General features: G+C 43.5%; 2 protein-coding genes across 2 annotated transcripts in view; both read right to left on the minus strand.

Moving 5' to 3' along the window:
• SERPINE3 (serpin family E member 3) overlaps positions 1-20,348 on the minus strand; it is a gene marked incomplete at both ends in the record, with an annotated part of 30,861 nt that extends 10,513 nt beyond the window's left edge. Inside the window, 4 exons of the mRNA XM_084284297.1 lie at positions 980-1,177; positions 2,254-2,487; positions 6,813-7,110; positions 20,220-20,348. Of these exons, the coding sequence (XP_084140423.1) occupies positions 980-1,177; positions 2,254-2,487; positions 6,813-7,110; positions 20,220-20,348 (859 nt within the window). The remainder of the gene's footprint in view (positions 1-979; positions 1,178-2,253; positions 2,488-6,812; positions 7,111-20,219) is intronic.
• A 6,484-nt stretch (positions 20,349-26,832) lies between these two features.
• The window catches only part of FAM124A (family with sequence similarity 124 member A), a gene marked incomplete at both ends in the record, with an annotated part of 38,847 nt that continues 37,708 nt past the window's right edge, over positions 26,833-27,971 (minus strand). Inside the window, one exon of the mRNA XM_084284420.1 lies at positions 26,833-27,636. Within this exon, the coding sequence (XP_084140546.1) occupies positions 26,833-27,636 (804 nt within the window). The remainder of the gene's footprint in view (positions 27,637-27,971) is intronic.

Genomic DNA, 27,971 nt, shown 5'->3' on the forward strand with positions numbered 1-27,971 from the left:
TAAATTTCTGGTCCCTTACTTTCAATGAAGATTAATTCAAAATGGAAAAGTACAGTAGAGAATTGGAATACCTATTTACTGAGGAGATTAGATGAGCCTGGCATCTCACTCAAAAATACATTTAGGAGTAAATATCAAAGATGAAAAAAAAAAAGCTATTTAAGTTAAAGGTTATATCTTGCACGATACTAAGGGATATAAACTAGTCTTAAAGAAATTTAGATCAGGAATTAAAAAGGTTTTTATACAAGTGAGATATTGAAATTTAAAACAGAAGGGAAAGGAGCTTTTTATATTTGAAAAGGGATTGTAGAGTTAAATGGAAGAATCCCGGGTTGCTGAACATTAAGTCTACAGGATGAATCCTTGTGTCACCAACCTTTATGCTCCAAACATTTGAAAGAAGAATACAATATGTTTATATATTATACAAATACGTTTGACCTATATTCATAGTGTTTTAATTCCACGCTGATGGCATCCACTTGCTGGATGTAAGGGCCAGAAAAATTCCCCTCCTCTTTGTTGCAGAATTTGCCCTGAATATTTTACCCTAAATCCTTGGAGACGGACTGTGACCAGAGCACTGATGCTCACAGTGATATTATCCTCTCTCTGGTGCTCGCACACCTGAGGGACAGTGATCAGGGTGAGGGGACAGGACCTTACCCAACCCACAAGCCAAATTGGTAGGGGCTATAACTAACAAGCTTGTTGATGGGTGCTGGCAAGCGTTGGTCTGTTAGGGATGGGCGAGGGACAGTAGATGTTTTAGGAACCATGTTGAACCAAGTATGTATTTTGTGACTGGGACTAAGAGTCAATTCAGTTACCCAGTTGGTGTCTTTGTTTTAGGTGACTTTTTTTCTCATCATTGTCTCAGCTGGGAAAATAGCTTAGTGCAGTAGCTGTGGAAAACTAAATAAGTAAAAATATTCTGTGTTGTATTATAGAGAAAGTCAGGGATAAGGACAGTTACCGTAGTTAACTTCAGCTGTGTGATGCATTGTGGGCACTTTCAGGATTATGCCCTCCGCCATGGTAAAAGGCAAGATCTGTGTATCCATAAAGGAAAACTTCTTTAGCCACACGCTTTTGAAGTACATGGTGCTCACCACAGTGACCCGACTGAGCGGCGATGCAGCTCCCTCCAAAGGCAGTCCATGCACGTCTCCATCTGCATGGGAAAGAGACAGGGAGGGAGACACAGGCTGTCCTGTTTGTGAAGAAATAAAGCAGGCCAGGACTGCTCAGCAGCCCAAATGGCAAGAGTCATCGTACAACTAGTTACATGGACCTCAAGGTTGCCTCTTGGTCCATGTTGTCCCCATAATTGAGCTCAAATTTCTCAATGCTGAGGGCCATTGTACAAAGATGAAGTAACTAAGTCAACCGAAGCTCATATCCTAATTCTCCCCGTATCCAATGTAATTAGCAGTTCAACTCATCCCACTTTGGGTATCTCAAAGAATTTTGTAGGTGTGATCCACCTTTAACTCATCTGAGTACCACAATACGAACTCCCATTCTAGTACCCACTTCTAGAGCAATAATTTCCTATCTTGAAGCTGGATCACTTGTTACAGTCCATTTGAGAAGCACAGATTATTTTTTTTTTTTCAATAACAGCTTTAATGTTTGTGTTAAACACCACATTACATGTTGATGGCCAAATTAACATTCATGTAACTGAAGTCGATGGGGTGAATCAGGGATTGACTTGGTCTGCTGCTTCTAAGGACTTGCTTTTTCATTTTATTTTTTTTTTTTCATTAACATACAATCTCATTTTACTACTTTCCTTGCTTGTGTGGAAAGCTAACTCTCTTCATTTCCCATTTTGACTTTTTTAAACTCAGGAGCCTAACTGCTGAGCTTACAGCTCGGCACGTTCCCCAGCGCAGCGTGAAGGCGTTCAGCGCAGCAAGCTCCGTCCCTGGGGAGCTGGGCTGCTCCTCATTAAAACTGAAAGCGCTGCAAAGGATTGCCATTTTAAAAACTAGAGGAATAAGGCCATGCGGTTGATGGCTTAACACTGCAGGCTTGTGCTCACAGATATGCTGGCTCTTCCCTTCCATTAAAAATGAGCAGCAGCACCACAAGAATTAGATTTCCTGGCTGTTGGTCTTGGTTTAGGCAACGGGGAGTGTGGTGAGATGCCTGGTTGTATTTACACTTGTTTAAGTGCATGCTCTCTGGTTATCATTTTACATTTTATCCATGTGCAATCATTCTCGTGGGCTGTTACACTACCTCTGAGGTTACTGGAGATCCACTCCTGTATTTGGGCTGCAGTTCGGTTGGGGTCGGTGAAGTCGGTCTGCTGCAGGCTGCTGTTTGCCCAGCGCGCGGCACGTGCAGCGAAGTGGGGTGAGAGCATCATGCCGGTGGGCACGAAGAAGGAACATGCCAGCTGGACCACCGTGCCCTGGCCAGAGTCGGCTGCTCCTTCGTACACTGTGTGTAAAAAATCCTGCACGCTTTGATCTGCCAGGTGAGAGAGAGGGAAAAACTGCAGTTATCATGTTGAGGCCAAGGCAGCAGAGACTGCAGCAGGGCTCAGCAGCTCTCAGCTCTGGTGCTGACACCAGTGCTCTCTGAAAATTACAGCACTGTCACAACTGAAGCACCCTTGACTTTATGGGGTATTACTGTCAAGCACGGTGATGCACTGGGTGTAGAAAAGCACTCTTCATGCTGCTGCAGAAAGCACTCCAGCGCAGATATGTCAAATGGGTGATTCAACATCAGGCTCAGACCTCTACATGAATATAGCTCTTACAGTTTGTAAGGAATATTAAGCTCTTCTGGGCACTCTCTGAGTTCCCGTTAGATCAAGCACCTCCAGCTGTGACTTGCTGAGCTGCCAGTAGTACAGTTACAGACATCTCGTGCCATCGTCAATGCCACCCATACCAGGAGGAGCACCTCCCTGACTGCCCCAGGTCTGTCTGCTACCCTTGGCCCTCATTATTATTATTATTATTATTATTATTATTATTATTATTATTATTATTATTATCATCATCATCATCATCATCATCATCATCATCATCATCATCATCGAAGGACAGTGCCCCAGACTGACCCAGTATTGCCTGGCAATGCTAAGTAGAGCTGCTAAGTTTCCTGATGTGTGTTTTGAAGTACAATTACATTTCACATTTAATATTCAGTTTTTAGGATTTCCTAAGAGCCCTCAGATCCTTTTATTAAAAAAAAAAACACCTCCTTGTTAGCTCATAGTTCCCGGACTTGAACAGCTGATTGTTACTTCTAAATGTGGAATTTTGCACTTCTCCTTATTGAATCGTGTCCTATTAGCTTCACACATTTCTCCAGTTTGCCAGGAGCCTTTTAAATTCTATTCTGGTCTTACAAAATGCTTGTAGAAACTACAAACTCAGCATTGTTCAAAAATTCAATAATATATTATCTAGTACATTGTCCAAAAATGAAAATAGTGGAGTAGCGCCCCACTCTCCTTTTCCTGGGGAGTTCATGGTAGGCCAACGGTGGGGGCTTCTGTGATGGATACAGGGTTGTGGGGTGGACCACCAGGGAGGTGAGTTTTCCAAATGTAGAGGATCTTGTGTTTCTAAAATCTCAGAGTTCTTAATAGGCTTTCCTGAAGGATGGTTTAGCAGCCTTTTCTAGCTGTCAACATTTTGTTCACTCTAATGGTTTGTGGTGAGACAATTCACTCTGAGGTGACCTCCTGAAGCACACACTTGCTCTGCACAGCGTTGATGCCAAACCTCAGACCTCCCATGTGTGTGGGTCAGCACCTTCCCCTTAGCCCTTGAAGGAGATGTGCCTACATCCACCCAATAGAAGTCCTGTTGAGTTTGTGACTTGCCATTAAGAAGTTTCCATCAGGTTCCTCTACCCATAAACAGACTGCCCTGGGGAAGGGGCAGCAGTCCTTCGGCAAGGCATCAGTGCCTCTTGGCTCTGTGGCACCAGTGGGCCTTTCTGGTTTCCCTAGGTGAAATTTCACCACGTGTCCTAATTTCTGTGTGAAAGCTCAGTAACTCGCTGTCATATACAAATGTTGGCCACCATCCTCATGGAGATAAGTACTGGAGATAAGATAAGTACTTAAGATAAGTGCCCTAGCTTCTTCAGGGCCGCACTCAGCTCAGGTGCTCCTCTGCCTCAGCCTGTACACCTGGGGCACCCTGAGCAGATCCCAGGTACCCGAAACCCCAAAGGGGGCATGGCTAGGCTTAAGTTATGGCTTGGACTGGAAATATTGGTTTTAACACCAGGTAGTGCCTAAGTCAGAGGAAGGAAGCACCCCGTTTCCCATAGGCAGAGCTGGAGGGAATGCAGGCCGGGCTGCTGCCTGGGACATGGGCGATTTGGGGCTGATAACCCAGGGAGGATTTGGGTGGGCTGGATCCATCCTGCCTGGACGAGCCTGTCCCAGGCTGATCACCAAGTCAAGGGGAGGATTGCCATGAGACTCCGGCTCCTAGCCAGGTCCCTGATCTCAACAGGAGACTTCTACTACATCTGCTCAGATTTTTGCTGGGGTAGAGGGAAAGCTTCACTATTTCTACCACCCAAGAACCCAGCACATGCTTTCTAACCTAATAGCTCTCCTCTAATAACCTGCAGGAAGACTAATCACCTATATGAAGGTTGGTATTAAGACTCAGATCTATTACTCTTTAAGGGATAAAATACTGAACTCCTTGAACAGATGTCAAGAAAACTCACACAGTCTGAGGTGTAAAGTGCTTTCCTTGTGTGTTTTTCATTAGTGCAGGAGTGTTTGGCAAGCTCTCTGGAGGATGTAAGAAATCAAAGATGGTAAATTGGAAGCAGATGTTAATGCGAGGTGTGGTATCCTGAGGTTGTAACTTCAGTCGTATCAAAGTGCTTAGCTAACCAAAGTCCTGAATTCTTACTCAGAAAGCATTTCAAATTTGCTTTAAAATACTCTATGACGGGTAAAGTAAAATAGCAAGGAGAAAATATTTAAAATACAACATTTTATGTGTGCTGTCTACAGAGACATCCCTTTAAACATTGTTTTTCTTAGTACTAGAATAAAGGTGAACAAATCTTCCAAATGTTAAAAGAAGATTACAAGTGCATGTAAGAGCTGATTCTCTGTGAATAGTGAATGAACCATCAATGTTTTCATTGTTTTTAGTCTGCCAAGGTTTTAACCACATCCTTCATTATTGTGAAAGAAAGACTGACTAAAATATTAATGCAAATATGGAAGAATGGAATTTTATCAGACATGCATATATATGTAATTTGGTTTTACTCATCTGATAGGAAATTTGTTCAAAGTATTTGATCTTAAAGTGTTTGATTTTGGTCATTTCCTAATCCCCCACTGGAAATTTGCTATTACAACCAATAGCAATAGATCCCATCCTACTTTTCTTCCCACATTCATACATTAATATTACTGAAAGCCAAGACTCACGTGGCTTGTGCCACAAGAGCTAAAGTAGAGATAAAACGTCTGCTTCGTATTATGTGAGAAGACAGAAGTCAGACAGTGCAAAAGAGCTAGCAGGTCATTAACAACCTCTGCACTTCTCTTTGTTATATTTTGTGTGGAGGTTTGTGCCTAAATTTCAATGTGCAATGTTCTCTTTAATTTTTTTTTCTTACTTTTTTCTTAATAGATCCCCTACATGACAAGAAGTGTGACAATTACCAAGGTAAAATCCTTGTATGAATTATTGCTGTTTAAAATTACCCTACTAAATCTACAGAAAGGGAGTCTTATAGGCAAGGTGTCATTATATCACCTGCTCACAATATAGAGACACTGTCCTTGTGTCAGTACACGTATCTGTATCTGTCTATATCAAACAGAGTCAGCTCTTACTGCTGTGCTGGTTTTGAATATCAATGATATAGAGGATGGTAATGATGGCTGAAGCAGGCTACAGGACAGTTCTGAAATTTCTGTAGGTCTTATCTTTAGTCTTCAGATGCTGAAAGTAAATTTTATGCTGAGGGATAATGGTGTCATCTCTATACATAAGTCTTGTATGTAAGCTGCAAATTTTGAAGATGAGGCAGTCATCCACTTCTCATAAACATTGTGCCCATCACGCAAAATAGTTTTTGCCATGTGGTGTGAGATGGTAGGATAATCCAGAGTTAAAATGAAAACAGCATCCTTCAATTCAGCTCTCTTAATGCTGGCTTCTGAGACATCTGCCTTTTCCATATCTCTTCCAGATTCCCAGTGAGAATTTTATTTTAGCCTGCTCTCAGGGAAAGATGCAATTGCACCATCCGTCTGTCAGCATATCTCACTGTCTGCCAACTTCCTTCTGCTAACTTTTCATCTTTTTGGCTAGTTGTAGTAACATTAGGAATAGGGCTAAAGTCATAAAGATAATTCATTTTCCATCAAATTCATAAAATTTCTGAGTGGGATAGGAGACAAATTACTATCTTCTTCCTATCATCTCCTTGTAGAGGACATGGTGGAGACCAGGACACAACAGGAACCAGAAAGCCCTAGGAAAACAGGATCACTTCTGCTTTTCATGGGAGTACCTTTTTTTTATAATTGAACTTCAGTGAAGTAAAACAATAAGCATCACCCCAAAAGAAGGAGGAATAATAATGTGTGCATCTGCTACTAAGTGTTCTTTATGCATCTGATACCTGTCTATCAAATGTGGAGAAAACATTTCTAAATTACATCTTTGCAGTGAGACAGAAGAAAAAGAAGTTTATGATGTTTGCTGTTGCTGTCTTCTAAGTAAAGCTGTGAATTTTCTGCAAAACATAAGGCAAGAAGTTTTTTTTAAGCAGTACATTACCATGAATGTTGTACCCTAGGGCATCCTGCAGCTCTGTAAAGGTATTTCCTTGGGCTCCAAACTGCAGCAGCTCCAAAGAAATGGCCACGCTTGCTGGGGAAACCACCAGGTTGGTTCTGTTCTCTGCTCCGGAGATGTGGTGATAGAGAGTGACAGCAAATTCAGTCTTCAGGTCTCTCAGCTCATCGTAGGAAATGCAGTTACCCTGCTTTAAGCAGCAAGCAGACAGGACGGATACAGAGAAGATAATGGGCAACATGAAGGTGAGCTGGGAACGCTCTCCACCAGATAACCATACCTGCAATTAATAACACAGATATTTAGAGAAAATAATGATCACTAGTAAAATACCTGGCCAGATCTTGTTGCCATGAAAAAATGGGGTGTAGGGACATGCTGACAACTGTTGGCTAAGAAGAACCAAGCTTTTCCTGGATGCTGTTCCCATATAGGATGTTTGGCCATCACGTTACACACTGTACTCCTCTATTAAAAAGCCAGCAACCTGCATGCACGATGGGACACCTCAGTGGAAGCTGTGTGTTCTCCGTGCTGCCAAGCACCCACAGCTCTTTTCCATCCCCAGCAGAAAAAGGGTCACGTCCAGCACTCCCAGAGGGAAATCTGCCCCCCACGAGGGGCAGACATTCAGCTGGAGGTTCCGGGCTGGGGTTTCAATCCACGTTTGCAAAAGGCTGTCTTCAGGTTTCCCCCCCAGATATTCCTTCTGTGCAATTTATCCCAGTGAAAAAAAAAAAAAAAAAGAAAAAAGAAAAAAAAAAGGTTGTATTTGCAAAAGGCTCTAGTACCTGCAGCACAAAATCAATGCTTTGGATTTTTATGGGAAATCAAGCATTGGTCAGTGCTATATTAACAGATATTTAGATTTGTATTTAAAGGAAAAAAATGCTAAAATGACAGAATAGCATTCTTTTACAGAAGTTTGCCTCTTGAACAATGTATGCAAATATATTTTTAGAAATATTGCGCCTTCTTTCACTTGAGGATTTCCTACAAATCTTTCTCCATGCCCTTTGCTCTAGAGAGCACCTCTAATGCCTCGCATTTACTCACAGTTAGCTCTGTTAAATTGTCTTGCCTTTCTGTGTCCTTCTGGGTGTCTGAATGGAAGCTGTCTATGTACGTCTTGTCTCCTTCTTTAATAGGTAGTGGAGTAAGGACTGGGTCATGAGACTGCCTTTAAAGGGATACTCAGTGACCAGAGTCTCTGTCGGCGATGTCTGTACCACTCTGTCCAAATTCCTGTAGGCTACAAGCTCTATATAGAGTCAGGCAAAGCAGCATGCCACGGACCAGCAAATCCAAGGCAAGGAACAAAAAGGTACACATGGAGATAGAGCCAGCAGCTCCCTTCCAAGCCCTGCTCAAGCCTCATGAGACTTGTGACCTGCTGGTACCAAGCAAGGAATCTCCTATCTCTCTTCCCACCCCCCTCCTGCTTTTATATGAATTCCATTGATTCCTCTGCCACAAAGGGGAAGAGAAAGGGCTCTCTGTGTACCAGGCACATACCTACTTTTTTTTTTTTTCCCCCCACTTTGAAACTTTTTTTTTTTTTTCTTTCCAGAAATCCCATGCAATTAAAATGTCTTTATTTGCCATTATTTTTTTTTATACCATCCTGAACAGGAAGATTTTCATTCACTCTTTAGTTTCCGGGAGGAAAGAAACAGCAAAGCAGCGCAGTGCACTTTGCTTGAGATGGAAGGGGGTCACTCCGAATGAACCAGGAGCAGAAGAGCTGTGGTGGAGACCACTTTAAGTACAGGTTCAGCTACGTGTGGCTTTCCTTGTGTGACAGGATCAAACCCTGCCTGTCACATCCACAGTTTCAGCCTCACAGCCTTCTCTGAGGCACGCAAGGTTGCAGCCTAAAGGTGTTTGTAAAACTGCAGCTTGATGATCCTCATGGGGTTTGACATTATACAGGTGCTTGGTTATCTTACATTGTACAGTCCTGTTGCAACCAGGAAAGAAAAGACAGGGGAAAAGGTCATTGCAATCAAGTAATAGCATTTAGGTGCTACCATTTCATCGTTAGCAGTAGAGGAGCAGCTGCTGAATTAATTAGGGCCCAAATGAGAATGAAAGCATGATCTCCTCTATCTGTGCTTGTATTGCTCCACTTTTTCTGCTGCTTTTACAAGGTGACAGAATAGACACTGTACCAGGGGCTGCCTCAGGATTTAAACCTTTTAGGACAGAAGAAGGGCAAGAGTTTTGTTAGTCCTTGTATAGCGTGACAGGCATGTACGTAGGTTTTGCCATTGACTTCAATGGCAGTATTCTCATGCTGAAAGTTGTGCTTGGACTTCAGAGTTTTGCTGAATAAAGACCTCTGCTGAAGCTGTTGTTAATGGCGCCACTGGACTAGAGATGTATTCAAAGGGAATTAAGCTGAGGATGCCAAATGATTTCTTGATGGGCTTGGCGCTGTCATTACAAAAAATGTTTCTGGTCACTGGTGAGGATTGTACAGTTGGATTTGATGTGGTGTTCCCAGAGGTCCTAGAACCTTTGAAACATTTCCTCTGTGCCCTACCTGATACTCTCCTGTGGACTTATTAAGGTTTGGAAGAAGGACAGTGAGCCCCTGAATGCTTTAGATACTGCTGTCAAAAATTAACGTTCAGTTCCTGCATGGAAAAAATGAAGCCAATGTTGCTATTCAGATCTGGTGTGTCTAAGGAACATGCAACTGAAAATTGGACCTATTAAAATAGGATGTAAGACGACAAAGTTTCTGTGGAAAGCAGAAAAAAAAACATTCTGGCTCACCAACGAGGAGACCTACAGCTTGGGGTGCGTGTTTCCCTCCACCTGATTTAGGAAAAGAAATATGTGGAGGAACCTTGTCAGCAAAAGCAGTATTTGTAGGCAAGGAGAGAGGACTTGAGAAAACTAAAAATGAATCGATGCTGTTCAAAGCTGTGGGGAATAACAAATGTTCTTTAAATATAATGAATAAAAAAAAGAAGAAAACCCATTAGGAGGTGATTAAAGGGATAAAAGGCATTAAAGTAAGAAAGGATGAGTCAATTAAACTAGCTGTGGCTAAAAAATAAGTGATAAAATGGGAGGGAGAGGGGAAAAATGAACATTTATTATGACTGAGGGAAAATCCAAAAATCTCATGACCCTTCGGTTTAGCAGCCTGTTTTCAGTTTCTCTTCCCCAAACTTGGGTCCAAACCCTAAAACTGGGTGTATGAGGAGAAGCTGGTGCCACACGGGTGAAACCAGTCCTGGGGAGCTAGACACTGAGCTATTCAAGTGAGGGTGGGTTGGGGGCACAACCCAGGGGATGAATTTTTGTTTTAATTAAAAAAAATAAAATTGATTAGTCCCCAAGATAACCCTTCAAAGACAGAAAGGGGCATATATAGAAGCCACGTTTTGGGAGACGCTGCTTGAAGATAGTTTAGGCTGCCTCTGAGGGATGTGAGGAAAGGCACAGGCCGGGGATGTCTGGAGAAGACACGTTGTGGTGGTGTGGGGTAGGAGGCTGGAGCACATGGTGCTATGCCTCCACGGAGCTCCTCAGGGCACCTACAGGAGCTCAGAGGGCTTCAGAGGGAGCCCAACCTCTTGTCTTCAAGCTGAACAGGGAAAATAGCTGCTTTTTGGGAAGGAAACAAGCAAAAAACCTCCTGATGTCTGAGCAGACCCCCGAAATGGTTGAGATCACTGAGGAGGAGAGGTTGGTGGCAGTCACTTGTGCCAAGGGACGATATCCTGCCTGAACCTGCAGGGTGGGAGTGCTGCTGCCACAGGGGCACCCAATGCTGCATAGTTGGATGGAGCTGCTGGAGGGCTGTGGGATCTGGGGCTCCTTGCGGGAAAAAGGTGATCACCAGATGTGGAAAACACAGTTTATTTGCTTTATTTGTGCTCTAATAAAACCAAGCCTTGGTCTGGCGTGGCTGCTTAGGGCAGATGGGCAGCAGTTCTGCTTGGGCTCCTGCTGCACTGACCTTACACAGCCATTGTGAGCGGGATTTATCCCAAACAAAGGCTGTGTGGAGCAGGTGTTCCTCTTCAGAAACCTCTTGCTTGTTTTCTTGCATCAGGTTGGTGTCCAGCGATCTTCCTTTCACTCCACCACAACCCTCGTATCAGCAGAATTGTTGTACTTTAAAATATATTTCCCTGGGGAAATTAAGCTGAATCCAAACCAACTTGCCTCCCGCTTACATCTCAGCTGCACCAGAGAGCTCTCACTGCGAGACACCAACACGTTTGCCCAATTAGGAGGAAGTTTCTGCTGAATTTCAGGATAAGAAAATTTGCATCATCATTTCAAAATACAGAGCTTGTTCTTTTGGGAGGCAGTTACCTGCAGAGCCACAGAACACCTAGCAGAGCCAGTTCAAGTGAATTTGCCTGCTGCTATCCATGGGTCACGTAAAAACCACCGCTGCCTCTGCCTCCTGCACTGCTTCCCTGCTGGGGCATGAAGAAAATACTTGACTCTTCAAAGGATGTTTCTTGTACAGGTTCTTCTTCAAAGGAGAAGCTCAATGGAATGAAACATGGGTTCATTTTCTGTATTTCTGATGCTGTGAGTGGAATATCAGAGTGATTTTACAGCATGACATTGAGGACTGATGATGTTTCCTGCCCTGTGAGTTGCCCAAGAGCTCGTGGGTGCCCTTTGGGGTGTGAGGGCTGATGGCTGGCACCAGAGGACTGGTGCTGGAGGACTGCATGGGACCACAGCTTGGTGCAGGCTCTGCCACAGGGGTTCTTGGGGTGAGTCCTGGAGTAAAAGAGCCCTGAACTGTACCCAGGAGCAGTTCTGGAGACTGGCAGTGGGAGCAGCCCAAAACTGAGCTAGGCAGCAAGCTAAGAAGCGTGAGCTATCAGGGATCCAGTGGTGGGATCTACTTTATTAGGTTGTGTGGTGGTTATTTCTGATGTGTCGTGTGTTGTGTTCTTCAGTGGGCAGAATTGTGCCTTCCTCTGGTGCAAAGCAAAGTTCTCTCTGAATTAGGCTGACATCGTAACACTGATGAAGTGACACAAGTTTCCTCAGGCAGAAACCTAGACTGAAGAGGAGCCCAGATCAGGTCAGCCTGGTGGTGACCATTCTCATTATGTGGCTTTCAGTAGACAGAATTTGAAAGAGCTGCAAAATGAGGAGGACACGATCACCTTTTCAGGTTGATGAAAAATGTTTGAATTAAAAGAAGAAAGACAAGCTGATTGAGGAGGGAGAAAAGATTTTGTACATCCTTATTTTAATCTGAGTAGCTCTCCTGTGCAAGTCTCATGAGGAAGATAGCTTAAGAAGCTCTGTTTGGGTGAAACAATGCGTAAGCTGCAAAGACATCATCTCAGCTCTTCAGCATCCTGCTGCATATGTATTTCCTGCACTGCCATATGAAGAACTTAGCAGAAAAGCCTATTATTCCCTGTGGACTCTCAGTATATGATAAGATCCTTCCTCTGTGTCCAGCTGACCTGTGGTGGTTGCTGTCACAGATCAGCCACTTTGCTGTCCGCAGTAGCTCAGAGGTGCTGCATCAGCGTGCTCAGAGCCGAGTTGGCAGGCTGTGAAACGCCACCTCTGCCCTGAAAAGTTGCCCTTTTGGTTTTCTGTGCATTCAAAGTGCAGCTGGGAGGGAGTCGGTTCCCTGCGCTGGGGCCTGGTTGAAATCCACGCTCATGCCGGTGAGCCAAGGGCAGTGCTGGGGAGCAACACGTTTTTATCCCAGCTGACTAGACGAGCTGACAATTTAAATACATTGGCTGTTGACAGGGAATATAAAGTATGGCAAAAGCTGATCTTAATTCAGATACCCTCCCAAATGCTTATCTCACTGACTATCACAGACTCCTGCAATGCCAAATAAATGATGCCAAGTAAATGACACTGGAAGAGGTCCTCAGATAAACATGTTGCCAATGCAATTTCTGCTACTGATCTGGCTGGAACGACAGGGAACCAAACAGAAGACGAAAGCGTGAATATGTTTATGAAGTTGTAGAGCTGGCTTCCCCTAGGAAGCCTGATTTTCAGAAAGAGGGATTGGACTGAGTGGACAAGAGAGACATGAGATCAAATGGGAACTTCCAGAGTAGATAAAGTCCAAAAACACTGTTTATGGGCACATCTGCACAGGCCAGTTTGTCAGCTGTGGTTTTGCTTCTCCTGTGGCCTGAACAGACCAGGTGGCCATGGGAGCAGTGAGGAGCAGCAGTGTAGGTGTGTGCCCAAGCTCCAGAGGGCCTGATACAGCCCAGCTCCCCTGGCAGAGCCCCACTGGGTTTTGGAGGCAGCAGCAGAGGGTCCTTTAACACCAACCATGTAAAACTTTAATCCTTTTACATTATTTTTTTTTTACAGGGTCCTGCTCAACCAGGACAGGCAGAGGAGGAAGGGCAGGTGGGTGCTTCCTTCTCCTTCTGCTAGCAGGGCAAAACAAAACCTTTATTCTTTGTGAGCTGATCTGCTCTTTGCAGCTTATGCCCGCCCTCAGGTCATAAATCCCTCCTGTTGACATCACAGGTATGGCCACGGCAGCCAAAGTGATGTCACAACGAGGAGCTTATGGCTGGATATGGGGAAAAAGTCACCAGGACAGATGACCTCAAAAGGAGCTAACGTCCTGTTATTACATAAATGTCACTAATACTTATATAAATGTACCAGTAGCAAAAAAAATAATAAAATAAGTTGGGAAGAATAGCAGTGGTCTATCCGTGCGTGTGAAGATGTGTGTGAGTTCACCACTGTCCTGTAGGCCTGTTGGTGTTTTATTAGTTTGCATTGTTTCTACAAATCATCCTACTATTTTTTCCATTCAAACAGCAACTCAGCTCTTTTAATCAGCCTCAGGATCCTTTTTCATTTAAAATAAGAGTAATGTGTAAAATAAAGAGAAAATCATGAAGGATCTCCATGTTTTGACATGCCATTAGAGAATTTCATGCTTAGCAATAGCTGAGCATCTCAACAAAGTAAAATCTACATTTTATTGTCAGGCACTCGTTAAATAATTTTATACAAGCTGTCAGCCTGGGCTCCAAGAGGAGTGCCATAGACCGGGTGTAAATGCAAAGTTATCTAATGATTAGCTGTTGTATTTTTATGACAAATAGAAACTAATGAAATGGAGATCTAGGCACACTTGTAGCCTAGAAGAAGCTTTATTCCAGCTATACAAATTATATTTCATATGCTGAACTAAATTTTTACAAGTTGAAAGAAAGACTCTTTAAGACCTCATTTCTGCAGAAGTCTTGTCTCCATTGTGCTGCTGGTTCATTATTTTCCATGGCCAAACACTTGTGGCATTTCTTCCCAAAATTTTTTAGATGGGTTTTCTTGCTTTGATAGGGTAAGATGCATGTTTAAATGCTTCTAGGAGTAAATCATTTCACATCAACACTTCCAAGAACAAAGTCTGGGTCTTCACTCAGTTTTCACGTTATGCAAGTACACATTTAAGGCACTTAATACTTTCTAACCTCTAGTGCCCTTTTTACACAGAGACAGGCAGTCAGCAGGGATTAAACTGATCCTAATTAACCACTAACTCTTCTGATATTTGGTCACTGCACAGTAGCGTGCTGCCAGGTACACGGAGGTAAACTGATCTGGATTATCTGCCGGTGCATGTGCTTCGCAGAGGGAGGTCTAGCACTGGCACTGGGAGTGAGTTACGGGCAGAGACGGCTTTAACACAGAGCGTGGAGGCTGCTGCATAAAGCTGGGGGGCTGGAGAGAGGGGAAAGCATGAGCTGAAAGGTCTCTTCCAAATGGTTTTTCTACCTAGGTTTCTATTTTGTAAATAACACTTGTGACTTTGACATTGCAACAGGGCAGAAACTAAACAGAATAGAAACCCGAAGAGAAGAATAGTTTCATCTTATTTTTCAGCAGTAAGGGAAGACGACTTTGCAGATATAAGTCCTCTCCCTCTGTCTTTCCCATGTGCAAGCACCATTTCTGACAGAGCCCTGGGAAGGGATGAATGAAAGTTCATCTTTCATTGCATGCTTCCCAGCGTGGCTCTTGTCTTTCCTTGAAAACCCTGGGACAAGCAGAAAAACTCTGTTCTCCTTATGGAAATCCCAGCCCCAGTAGCCTTCCCCAGACCCACGGCAGCCTGTAAAGCAAAAGCAGCACACTGCAAGGTGAGCAAGGTGGGAATGCAGCAAAATGCTCAGGATGATGTTTTCCACGTGTCCTGGTGCAACCTGAAAGCCCAAAACAGCCCCTGTGAGGCTGGACTCCTGCTCTCCCGTTGGGATCAACCCCAGTGCTGTGAGCTGATGGCAGGCAAAGCCTTTGGCTTGCTGCCTTCCTAAAAAATTACAATGTCCAGCATTTCTACCTAGTGGCCTAGTGGCATCCTCTTTTGAATGAAAATACATCTCTGGTAGTTGAAGCCTGTGAAAGTCGGTGCAGAAGAGGGCAATATAAAAAAATAAGGGGTTGATTTACAGCAAGGTAGATGTGTTGCACCTCCTCCTGGTGTCCAATTTAATATGGTCTGGCTGTTTTGGCTGAAAAATGAAACAATTTCTGCAAATTCCCCCTGGTTGTACAACATTGTTTCTCTAATGACAGTTTCCTACAAAAAAAAATAAAAATGTTTGCATTTGTATTTATAGCAGTTTTTTTTTTTCTTTTTTTCTTTTTTCTTTTTTCATGAAGGAAACTGCCATAGCACACATCCTCCATAGGCCTAAGCAGGTCTTCACCAACTCAAACCTGGACATGGCATTTGGTTCCTCAATGAGGAGATGCAGCTGTTGAGGCCACTTTGTCCCTTCTCTCCCGATGGAGAATCTGAGGGCCCCACTGATGTCCTGGAAGGACGACTCCTGTATCTCTCTGCTGTGTTTGAGAGAGAGCTAGCTGCTGAGGATAAAGCCCAGGGCTTTTCTCACTAGGAGGCAAAGCAGATTTCTTCAGTCTTCAGGGAAGAGCTCATTATCCACCTGAGAAATTATCCACCTGAGTCCCCTGGCAGCAGCTGGCCTTGGGCCACCAGTTTCTCCTCCCTGCCTTTCTGCAGAGGCTGTGATGGCCTGGTGTTGCCTGCTGGCTGTTCTCCAGTCTTCCTCCCTCCTCCTGGGGCTTTGGGAAGCATTCAGTCTCTGGCACCAAGGTCATAGGAATGTAATTTCTCCCCTCAATGCAGAGTTAGGCCTGAAGGCCCCACAGAAACAAGGGTTGGTTTGCAGTTGCACCCTCCTACCCACCAGTGATGGGATGGGATGGGATGGTGCGGTGCTCAGCTCTGCCAGAGATGGCCCACTCTCTGCAGAGGGGACAGGGAAAGCTGGGTACATGAAGTGGCAGGAAAAACTTGTTATGGAGCCAAAATAGGCCTTGCACGGTGTTAATCCTGAATGTTAATGCTGCAAGAGGCAACAGGGCTTGCTGTCTGCTGTCTCTCTTTCTCTGGGGAAACCAAGCTACCATGTGGCAGAGGGACTTGTGTGAGGCCACACAGAGGGCATGTGCCATCAGCTACAGGACAGGTGCTGGTATTACAACCTAGACTCTGCAACTGGAGTTGTTCTTCATGAACTTTTGTCCCAAGATGCCTTCCAAGCTATGTCTCTGAGCACTGCCGTATTCCCAGCCCCTGAGGCTGTATGTCTAACAAATACATGTTCTAGAAGAAGAAATTCAGCCTCTAAACTATCCTGTTTCATCAGAAACTTTACTAGTAATAGGAAAGAAAAAGTGCTAGAAAGCTAATTGCTCTTTCTGAAGGTCACTTCTTTGAGGATACAAGGATGTGCTGATTCTGCTTGAGATGTGGCACAGCACATATGCTCATTGCACGACTGTTGTAATTAAATATCAAACATTTATTTCTCAGCGGGTTTTTTTCTCCTTGCTTAATGTGTCTCTCTTGCTGCTTTGTCTCTTAACAACTCTATTAATTAAGAAAAAGTGTCAAAGGACCAGCTGATGAATGAATCATGAAATTAAGAAATTGCTGTTTTTCAACTTTTTTTTTTTTCTTTTTTCTTTTAGAGGTAGAACTGTTACATCTGTCTGTAAATGCTCTTGTCAAATAGGAGGACATTTAATATTTCAGTTCCTTGAAAAATAAGACTTTTACTTCAGTTTTTCAATAAGAGATAAAAAATATTCAGTTTATTTAGGGAAAAAAAATAAAGCTAGCTGTTGTCATAGTGTCAAAATTAATTATTTTGGATTGATCCATTTGCCTTGATCTTTATGACCCTCAAGAATTCTAAATACTTATCCGTCAATCATCTAAATTCCTCAGCTAAACCCTGTGCCTCATTAAATAAAGAAATGGGGAAGGCCTGGATATGCTTTTCTTTAGGCCTGTCACTCCACGGTCTGAAAATACAGATTACGGTGTCTTAAACGATTCTCAAGAGTTTCCTTTGTAAGTAGCAAAAGAGCCTTACGTTCCCCTATGAATTTTGTCGTGTTCTCATCAGTGTCACTTTCCTGATGGTCCCTCCCTGGGCTAACTTCAAGTTCCAGTCTCAGCATCAGTGGTGGAAGGGGGTGGATGAAGCATGGGACATTGCATTTAGTGGTGGCTGCACTAACGTCACCAAGCAAAAAAAAAGATTGCTGTGTGTTGCGATGGTGTAATGAAAGGGAAGGGGACAGAGAGAAAGAGTGGATTTAGAAGGCAGATATAACAAAAAATTAAGACACACGTGAACCTTTTTGTATGGGTATTCGCTTTTTAAAGACATAGTGGTCTAATGGGAATATTAGATGTTAGATTTTAAGATTTTATGATGTTAGATTTTAAGATTAATTAAATGTTAGATTTTAAGACTGCATGTGTCCCAGGTTCTGTGCTCTGTTCACACCTCATTTTACTCTCAGATGTGGGAAGGAGGCTCCCCAATATTGGTCATCTTCGTGTTTCTTTGGACCAAGACCACCGTGCTTTGTTGAGCCACAGTAACGTGCGTTATGGCATGCAGGAGTGGCATCAGCTTTCTCTTCCCAGACTACCCTACCGTCACAGCCCAAGTCCTGCTGATGTGTCAGATCCAGTATCCAAACCATGCCAGTAGGTGCATTTCATGTACATCATAGCTATCTACTGGTCCATGAAAGCCAGCTTTTGCTCTGTGTTTTCTCATGATAGATCATTTGCTCTCTGAGCATTCAGCCTATATTTTTTCCTGCTTCTTTAGGATGGCACAGTCGGTTTGTTTTCTACTTTCAGCTTTTCACCTCTCATCCTCTTTCCCCCTTCAGTCACACCACGATGAGCATTACAAAACAGTATTTGGGCCTGGACAGCTGCCAAATGAAAGTCAGAGCCATTTACAAATCAATCCTGCATAGATTTTGCTGCAATTTGCATCTTATAGTATTGTGTGCTGTGATAACTTGAAGAGGAAAGGTGTCAAACAATCAGGGGGTTAAGAAGATTGGGATGCCAGCATTTAAACTTAGCTCCCCAGAGTCTGGACTCCTCAAGCTTCTCTGCCCCTAGCAGGTAAGACCTCGTGCAGCGTGGTGGCCCTTGTCTGGATGTGAGGAGTTACCCCTGCCAATGGCCCATATTCCCCCAAGACAGCAGATCAGCAGTTAGATCCTTTCCTGGCCTTGGTGTCCCCCCAGCCCCAGTGGATGAAGCCCAAAGGCACATCACACAGCAGGCCAGACAAATGCAGTTCATGCACATGGATGTGGAGCAGGCAGGAAGCCAGCGTGTTGCCCTAGAAATGAGTCCCAGATGTAGGGGGAGAAGTGGGACAGGAACTGATTATGAGAGTCTTGCACTGACCATTGAAAGAAATAAAAATGACCAGCATCTTCCACTTTCCCTTGCCTCTCACTGCACAGCCATCTTCAAGACAATCCCTCCTACACTCACTGCCCTCCTCTCCACCATTCTGATTAGCTTTTCCCCTCCTAATGGCTGTTTCATGGAAAAGTTGGTGCTCAGTCCCTGAGACTGCAGCTCCCTAAAGATTTCTGGGGCCCAGAAATAAGAAATAGGGCTGACTGTTATTCCTATCACTTTTGTGGAATTCTTTGTGTAACTTCTTTGGATTTACTTTGCTTCACATACTGTTTTCTCTACAGCACTCTTTCCATGTGCCCAGAATCTTAACTCCTGTATCACAGATTGCAGGCCTCTGCCTGTATGTCTCATCCATCCGTGTCTCAAATCTTCTTTTTATTCATTCCAGCCTTTACATCATTGCATATCATTTTCAGAAGATTTCACACTTCTGAAAGTCCATATGGTTGTCAGATTCTTTTCTGATGCCACTTGTTTATGGCTTCAAAATAATCAACATGGATTCACACATCTTTTTTTTTTTTTTCTTTTTTTTTTTTTTCTTCCAGTCTCTTTTGTACACAACTCCAATAAGATTAATTCACTTCTTCTCCAAAAGATGCTGCCAAACTTAACACATCAGCAGAGGATGCCTGGGGCAAAAATCTGTTCAGTCCTGCTATTCATCCGTGTCAGGCTGCAAGCTAGCTGTCACTCCAGAGAGCAGCCAGGTTTTCCTTTGACCATCTACCAAAACCCAGAAAAGACATGTTTTGGTGACCTGGCACGTCTATCAGGCAACAAGCAGCCATGTGCAGAGAAGAGTGGGGCACCCCAGCAGCCGCATCCTCGTGGGTGTCTCTGGATGATGACTCCTGTTGGTGCTGAAAACAGTTTTGTGCCCAGCAGCTCTCTAGCAGATCCCTCTGATTTAATAAGGAGATGCTCAGGAGAGGAGTGGCCAGAAGGAAACAAGGCTGGGACCTGTCCTGCTCTGTTCTGGATGCAGAAGTGCAGGTGCAGCCCCAAACTTGGGTGCTGTCAGAAGAGATGGGAGCAACCAGGTACTGAAAGGAAGCAGCGAAGTGCCTAGGAGAGAGATGTGGGGGCAGAGGTTGCTTTGCTGTGGATTTATGTGGCATGGCAAGGGAATGCTGGTGACTGGTCAAAACCCATAAGCAGAGTAATAAATTAAAGTTTTGCTTTAATTGTGACCAAAGCAGCAAAAACAAGTAGGAATAATATAGGAAAATCATCGATGTGTCATGGCAAACCATGCAAAAAGTAAAAATTAAAATCATAATCACAATTCTGTTAAAAAATTCTGTCTGTGCAATAGCACGTGTGAACTACAAAAACCACGTCTGTTAATTCACCAGAGAAGGAGGAGTTATGAAATTGGTGCTGTGTATTGCATTCTTAACCCGTCCAGGTTCCTGGAGGCCCTGTCGCGGGGTCCATTGCCCCCCAGGAGCCGCCACGTGCTGGTGGCACCGCTGGACACCAGGGCCTAACAGGCAGCATTGTCTTGGCAGCACTTGGGTCATACTTAGCAGATTATCCCCGTACCAGGAGGGCTACAATTTTCAAGTAATAGAGGAATTTGTGACAGGCAGGCAGCTTACCGCCCTGTGCTCTAGGGCTGGCTCACAGCAGATGCTCGGCTTGCTCACGGCAAAGCCATTTGGGCCACCAAACGATTCAGATATTTGGCTCAGCAGCTCTGTGAGTGAAGGGAGGGCGATGAAGAACATGGAGGGGGTGGGAGCCCAGCACAAACCCGAAAAGCAGCACACACGGTGTGCTCTCTGGGGATATTTACTACACCCAATGTGCCTTGGGGAAGGGGGCATGGCATCGCTGCCTGGTGCTGAGGGCACCCTGTTGGGGACACCGGTCCCCAGTCCTGGGCCTTGGGGCTGTCACCAGCGTGGGCTGACAGCTCCCTGCTCGGACACTCGTGTTCAGGCAAGCCACCAGATGGCACCAGCAACTCTTGCAGGCTGGTGGCTTTAAAAAAATGAAGTTAAAAAAATATGGTTAGCACGCTGCATTGCTGTATTCCCCTCACAAAACACGCAGGTACTCTGCAGTCAGCTCCCCACAGTCCTGCAGCTGGTTGGGTATTCCTCTTAGTGACCAGCTTCGGCTAAACCCCTTTCAGTCGCCACTTCATCAGGCATTAATGGTCAGAAGTTTTGATTTACAATGTGCAGGTGAGATTAACAGCCCCAATCTACCAAGCTAGTTTGCATTTTATGCCTCATCTATCCAGGAGAAAAGCAATTAAAAAGCACAAGGGATTCGAAAGTGAGCCATTTTTAAGCCAAAAGGCTGAGTGGAAGAAGAGGCAGACTGTGCCTGTTCTGCTGTGAGGCTCTCTCAGACTCCAGATGCCCTTTCTGTGGCCAGATAACACTGTCTATCTGTAAGTGGCTAAATAAAAGCAGGCTGAAGTAACATTGCCCAGCAGTCTGCATTGCCCTCACCTGGAAGAGGAAGCACTCAGTGAGATGATCTCAGTGAAGGCTGCAAATAAACACAAGTATCTTTTCATGCAGAGGATGAATTCAGTGCTGTTATTGCCACGAACCATTGTGGAAATGAGAGGAATTAAAAGAAATTCAACAGGGAAGAATGATAAATCAATTGGTAGCACAATATAGCAGGTGCTGACACAATGATCTGAACACGGGGTTTGGCTCAGGAAGCCTGGATTCTGTGTAAATTCATCAATTTACACTGTGCTAAGTCCTGGAAGCTGGAAAGGGATGCTGCAGGGAGGAATGCTCTATACTCAAAGGACACGGATACAGTTGAGAGAATTCATTATTTGTACAGAAACCATTTTGAGTCAGTTTGGGGACGAGTCAACATGGTTTTATGCAGGAAAATCACACCTCATAAATCTATTAGACACTTCAGAAGGCATCAACAGATATGTGTACAGCTAAGAACAGTTTCCAAGGCCCTTCATCGTAACCTGTTAAAGAAACCATGTTGTGATGGTTTTAGAGCTAAGGTTATGTGAATAAAGAACCATTTAAAAACAGGACACAGAAAGTAGAAATAAATGGCCAGTTCTGACAGTGGAAGGAGGTTGGCAGTGGAGTCATGCAGGGATCTGTACTTGAACTTGTGTTATTCATCATGCCTTAAAGCTGGAAAAAGGGTGGGCTCATCAGATAGGAGTTTGTGGAGGACATTAAGCATTAAAGATACTAAGGATGGTGGACAACTGGGGAAGTTGCAGAAGAATCTTACAGGGCAGAGCAATTGAGCAATAAAATGGCAGATGAAACTCAATGTAACCAATTCTAAAATAAATTAAATTGAAAAATAAATCTAATTTTACATACATGATAGTAAATGCATTGACTTTTACTGCTTTGGAATTGGACATTGGGACTATATAAAGTTTTATGAAAAGGGTAACTCAGTCCTCAGCTGCTGTTAAAGAAAACGATCACATTTTACAAATTACTAGGAAAGGAACAGAGAACAAACAGGAAAACAACTTCAATCAATTCTGTTAACCCACAATGCATCTACATCTCTAAAACTATGTGTGATTATGGACACCCCATCTCTAAAAGCACATTGTAAAATAAGATACAGAGGGATAAGAAGGATAAAGCATTTCCTACATGTATATATATAAGGCAGTTCCTATAGCCTTTTATTATATTCTTCTGAAGGCAGCTCAGGTGTTCAAGGTAGGCCACTGCGGTTCTTGTCACCTAGGCATGAAACTGCAGGCCTTAAAAAGCTACGGTTCAGAATCACAAGAACTGTTTTCCTTGCTGATACCAGTCATTGGAAACACCAATCTGTTCCAATATTCTGGTTTCTTCAATAGTTGACGTATCTTCTGCCTTGAAAGCCCTTCATTGGATTGGACCAGGAGACACAAACCAAGAACAGGATAGCTCCATGCTGTGTCATCTTTGTGGCCCTCCTCTGGACCCGTTCCTACATGTCCACATTTTCCTGTGCTGGGGGCCCCAGACCTGGACGCAGCACTCCAGGTGGGGCCTCACAAGGGCAGAGTAAATGGGGACAATCTCTTCCCTTGACCTGCTGATCACCCCTCTTTTGAGGCAGCCCAGGATGCAGTTGGGAGTTGCCATCAGGTTGATGGAAATTATTCTTCCTTCCTACTCAGGACTCCTCAAACCACATCCAGACTGCTGTGTACAGTTTTGGGCTCCCCAGTACATAAAAGATATCGACAACCTGGAGAGAGCTCAGAGGGGCTGTAGCCACTGAGATGGTCAGGGAGCTAGAGCTTGTGATGTGCAAGGAGAGGCTGTGGGAGGAATTGCAGTCTTCCACCACAAAAAAAGGGGATCAAAGAGAAGACAGAGCTAGAGTTTCTCAGCGGTACACAGCAAAACAACAACAAAAAAAGATCACGAGTTGGAACATGGGAAACTGTGAGTGCAGAGTAGGAAATAATTCCTCACCATGACTGTGGCTAAACACTAGCATAGGTTGCCCAGAGACACTGTGAAATTGCCATCTTTGGAGGTTTCAAATGTGACTGGGCAAGGCCCTGAACAACCTGATCTGACTTGGAAGCTTTGAGGTTTGAGCCTGCTTTGCTTTGGACTAGAGAACCTCCAGAGGCCTCTTCCAACTTCTGATGTTTCTACAGTTCTATAACTGCCATATAAATATATACAAAACCCACAACGTTAAACCATAAAACCATAAAAACTAAACAAAGCCAAACCTACATAGCTTTGCATGTACAATGTAATGTTGACATGCAGACAAATCTCATGAGGAGAATAAATATAATATATATATATAGTAGATAACACCACAGTGATGGAAATAACGGGGAAAAGCTGTTATGAAGACCAACATACACGGAACAAACCAAGATAGGGTTTAAGTATGCAGGGTTACCAGTATTTGTCACAGCTCCTATTGCATCATTCAGCTTTACTGGAGCAAATGATTTACAATAATAAAATGAGAAACAAAAGATCCGGTCTGCAGAGGCAAAGCTGAGTTGAACATAAAAGTATTTTTGCTATGTTTATTTTGTAATTATCCCACTGACAGGCACTGCCAAGAGCTGGACAGCTTGTGTCATTGCATTCATTTTGAAGCCTAGTTAAAATAGTCAGCAAGTCTGCAATACCTCATAAATGAGCACATCGAAGGTTCAGCAAAATTGATTCTTTTGTCTCTATTTTATTTAACAGAAGCAACACATTCTGGGGTGAGAAGAAGAGAAAGTCCAAGAAAAACCTGCAGTTCTCAAATGACATTGTTCATAAGTTAACCAAAATGATATGATACATAAATGTCATGAAATTTGTGCATATTCAGCTCTCTGAAGAGATCAGCCCCTTCCTGAATAACGGAAAGACAAACAATGAATACAACCTTCAGTGAAACACTCTTCAACTTCTGGCTTTCCCTGTTACAGACAAAAAGTTTTCTGTACACTATCATCACTGCTTTTCCTGACAGTGGTACACTCAGTTATCCCAAAATTTGGTTACAAGCACAGTAAATGTAAACAATAAAAACCTTCATTTCTAGCTAAGTATCAGTAAACAGAACAGAAATACTTGAGCACACAACCAATAGGGACACCATAAATTCAGAATCTGTGGAAGTTCATTCAGCTTTCTTCCTGTTAGGATCAACAGGATGAAATCTGGAATTTAGATGTTTGTGGAGCTGCAGGTTAATGCCACACATGCGCCTCACGATTGACACTTAAAATTATCTTGTGCTTGTCTGTAGACTTCCAGTACCAGTGCTTCTTGCCATGTCAGGAGATGGCCCCCAGATGCACGTGCTAGGCTGAAAGACATTTCAAAGCCTCCTCTTCATTAAAAACCCCAGTGAGTTTTTGTCAAGAGCTTGAGTGCTGGCCTGATTCCAGGGTCTAACAGATATGTCAGCTGAAAACAGCTCTCTGAAGACTTTTTGATTTCATGTTCAGATCAAATGTTATCTGTTATTAAAATATTTTGAGAAGATATTTTTTTTCTCTTCCAAATAATAAACACTAAAATTTTAACAGTATTGAACCAACGTTATACTGTTTGTCATATCTGGAAGTGGTTAGTGTTGATGAAATGGCAGTCCAATAAATATGCAATGCTATTTCATCATTTACTTTTGTACTACCATAAATATGACAGAAAAGATGTGGAACCTGGGCTGTCCTGAGCATTGCTGCTCACACAGGGATTTCCAAGCTGCTGGAAACCATGTCTGGTCTGACCTCACAGTGTTTTACACATATTCTGACTATAGAGCAGGTAAACACATGCATACCACGACAAATCCTTCACTGGTGCCACTTCTGGTCCCAGACGTTTTTAAAGAAAATGATTTACCAAAAACTGCAGTAAATCTAAACAGTTATGAGGGCAGGAGAAGGCCAATAATCTCCTGTGCTCTTAGAGCTGAACAGAATTTCCTATTTATACATGGTATTTAGTACAGAAGACAACCCTACCTCTGTTACATGCTACGATAGCATCTCACAAAGAGACTTGGACTTCAGCCTGATGTCTCCTTCTCTGTGAGGAGAAAATAACCGAAAAAGAGAAAGCCTTAGGGAGTGGTTTACTGGCTCTGACAGTCCCTCTGGCCCCTTCTGGATTTGGGCTACAAGTTTAATGGAATACTCCCTCCTCCCCTATAAAGCTGTGTTCAGTTTCCCTCAGACTTTCTTCCAGAATTGTTTGTGCAGACTGTGTTTTTACTTAAATCATTACAATGGGCCAGGGGAGCTGTTTCACTTCTTGTAACTACTTTAGAGTACATGTGTGTTAATTTATTTTTTAAAGCAGCAACTCTTCTGAGTAAAAATCCCTGGTAATATAACAAACATTTTTCTTCCCAAATGCATTTTTTTCAATGCTCTCATGGTAGGTCTTCAGCACGTGCACCTGCATATAGATTACATACAGCATTAAGCATATACCTTTTATCAGGGTCACTTTCCTACTGCCTACACCAGAATTGCAGCCAGTGCCACATCTCTGGCACCAACGTAAGTTTTTAGAACTATAATCAATCTATAAATCTGACTTAAAGCCTGCTGAAGGTACTTAGCTGCCATATTAATAGCTTTGTACTTACAATTTATTTATTCATTTATTATTATTATTAATAACAATTTAATTGGAGCAAACAAGGTTATGAAGCAGGTGTCTTTTAAAAATATAATTTGAAAAGCCAGTAAAATCTGACTTGTTTTCCCTTTGGATAGATTTATTTGAGAGAAAATGTGTTTTACCCAAAACCAAGTATGCTTGCACTGAAAATATGTAGAATACATTTTTGCATCAATTATTTTTAACAGAAAAAATAACAACCCCTAAAAAAGCAGGGAGTCGCTATATATTCAGGACTAGTGGTGTAGGAATATATAAAAATGCTGGGTTATGTCTCTTGTTTTGCATTCCAAAAAGGTAAACTCTGTATTGCCTGAGTTGGAAGTAGTAAACATTTTTCACTTAGGTTACCATTGACTGCATTCAGACTACAGTCACAGCTGGAAAGAATGGGATTCATGTGGAGATGGGTAGAAAATGTTCTGTAAGGTTTCCTGTTTGGCACTTTCCATACCCTGGACTGTCAAAATAAAGAGATCTAGTGGAGATTCCTCTTCCCTGTGGAAGAAATGGAGCTTCTCCCTGCTCAGTACTGTAAACTCTCAGAGGTTAGAAGGAACCATGTGTGTCCCCACTGAAAACTTGTTTGAGGCTACCAGAGATGTGCTGCTTGGACCTGCTGTCCTCAGAGTTGCCTTTGGAACTTGTAAAAGGGAAAGAAGATCCCTTTCTCCTGCTATCTTTCCATAGTTAAAATAATTTCCCAGAAAAGTTGAAGCAGTTTGGTGTCACAAATTACTCTTCCTTTTCCGCTGAAGAAAATTGTATTATTTTACAGCGTTTCTGGAATTTCCTTCACTGCCAGTCCAAAGGTCAGTCACAGAAACCATCCACCTTGCACTGCCACAGACAAGCCCCTGTAGAGATCACTTCCTCCAGGACAGAGGTTTTGGGCACCAGCTCAGACTGCTTTACAGTACATGGTTTGGGGACACCCATCTCTGAAGGATCTGAGAGCTTTCGTCAAATATTTAGCATGCTCTACTGCATCACCTTCTTCTTCATGAGGAAATTTCTGTAAGCTCAGACTAGGCCCACCGTGGTCATCAGAAGAAGAAAGAATTTGCCCTGGAAGAGAGGAACCTCAGATGTAAAATTCTTCTTCATTGGTTGGTGAAGCTGGGTAAATGCTGCCATAGTCATCCAGAGAACAAGGGGCTGCTCTCGAGGGCTGTTTGGGCTGCCTGGAGAGAAATGCTGACCTAAATGAGCTGGAAGACCATTCAGAGAGAGAAGGCAGCGAACCATCCCCAGGCTCAAAGGTATTGCACATGACAGATACAGGCCTTCCACTGGTAGCAGCTTGTGTAGCTGTACCGACGGTATGCTTCTGTGGGGGAAGACAGGCTTCCAAGTCACTGCAAAATCCATTCAGGGCAGAGTATGCAGAGACCACAGACAGGTCTGAGAAGGACAACTTCCTCCCCGTGTCTACGTCAGTCTCCTGTGCACCCTCCAAATCATCAATGTTAAGCCTGGGGCTGCACCTCCACGTTTTCAACCTGGTTGCAGGTGACCCGGTACTTGAAAACTGAAATGGTTCACTGAAATGAGCAGTCTCTGAGGTTGGAGAGGTGCTCACCGTGGGCAAGCAGAACAGAGACTTGCTTCGTTGAAATGACCACGAAATGCTGGAAGCACTGCTGGATCTGCGAGTGAAGTCTCCTCCATCACCGTGCCTCAAGTCCTGCTGGGAGAAACCAAGATGATGACCAAGGCCGTTTGCGTGGTGTACCTTGTTTTGACTCTTTTCTTCTGGTTGTTCAGGGACAGGCTGGTGGCTCTGAGGAAGAAAGCCTGGCAAAGTGGTGAGGCGGGAATCTGTTGACACAGATGGATACGGTTGCTTGTTCTGCTTTGCAGACTTCCTACACCAACTGCGTGCTTGCTGCAGCAGGAGAGGGGGGAAAAGAAGATCATATTAATACACAGTTGGCAGCCTTACAACCGTTAAGTCTCCGTTGCTGAGTTGTTACTGCAAATAATTATGAAGCAGACTTCATTCAGTATGCTCACAGCAAATGTTTCACTTCAATAACAAAGAGAAACCACCCTGCCAAAATCCCAAATATTTACATAAGGAGCCTCGAAGACAACAAGAATAAATGGTAGAGGAGCCCTGCCTTGCGGGCTGAATTACACTAGCTCAAAATCCTCCCTTGCTATTGACTTGCTCAGATTCATTCATATTCTGCCTTCCAACTTTACTGCCATAGAGACATC

The sequence above is a fragment of the Netta rufina genome (assembly GCF_964035555.1).
Source record: "Netta rufina genome assembly, chromosome: 1".
Classification (NCBI taxonomy): Eukaryota; Metazoa; Chordata; class Aves; order Anseriformes; family Anatidae; genus Netta; species Netta rufina.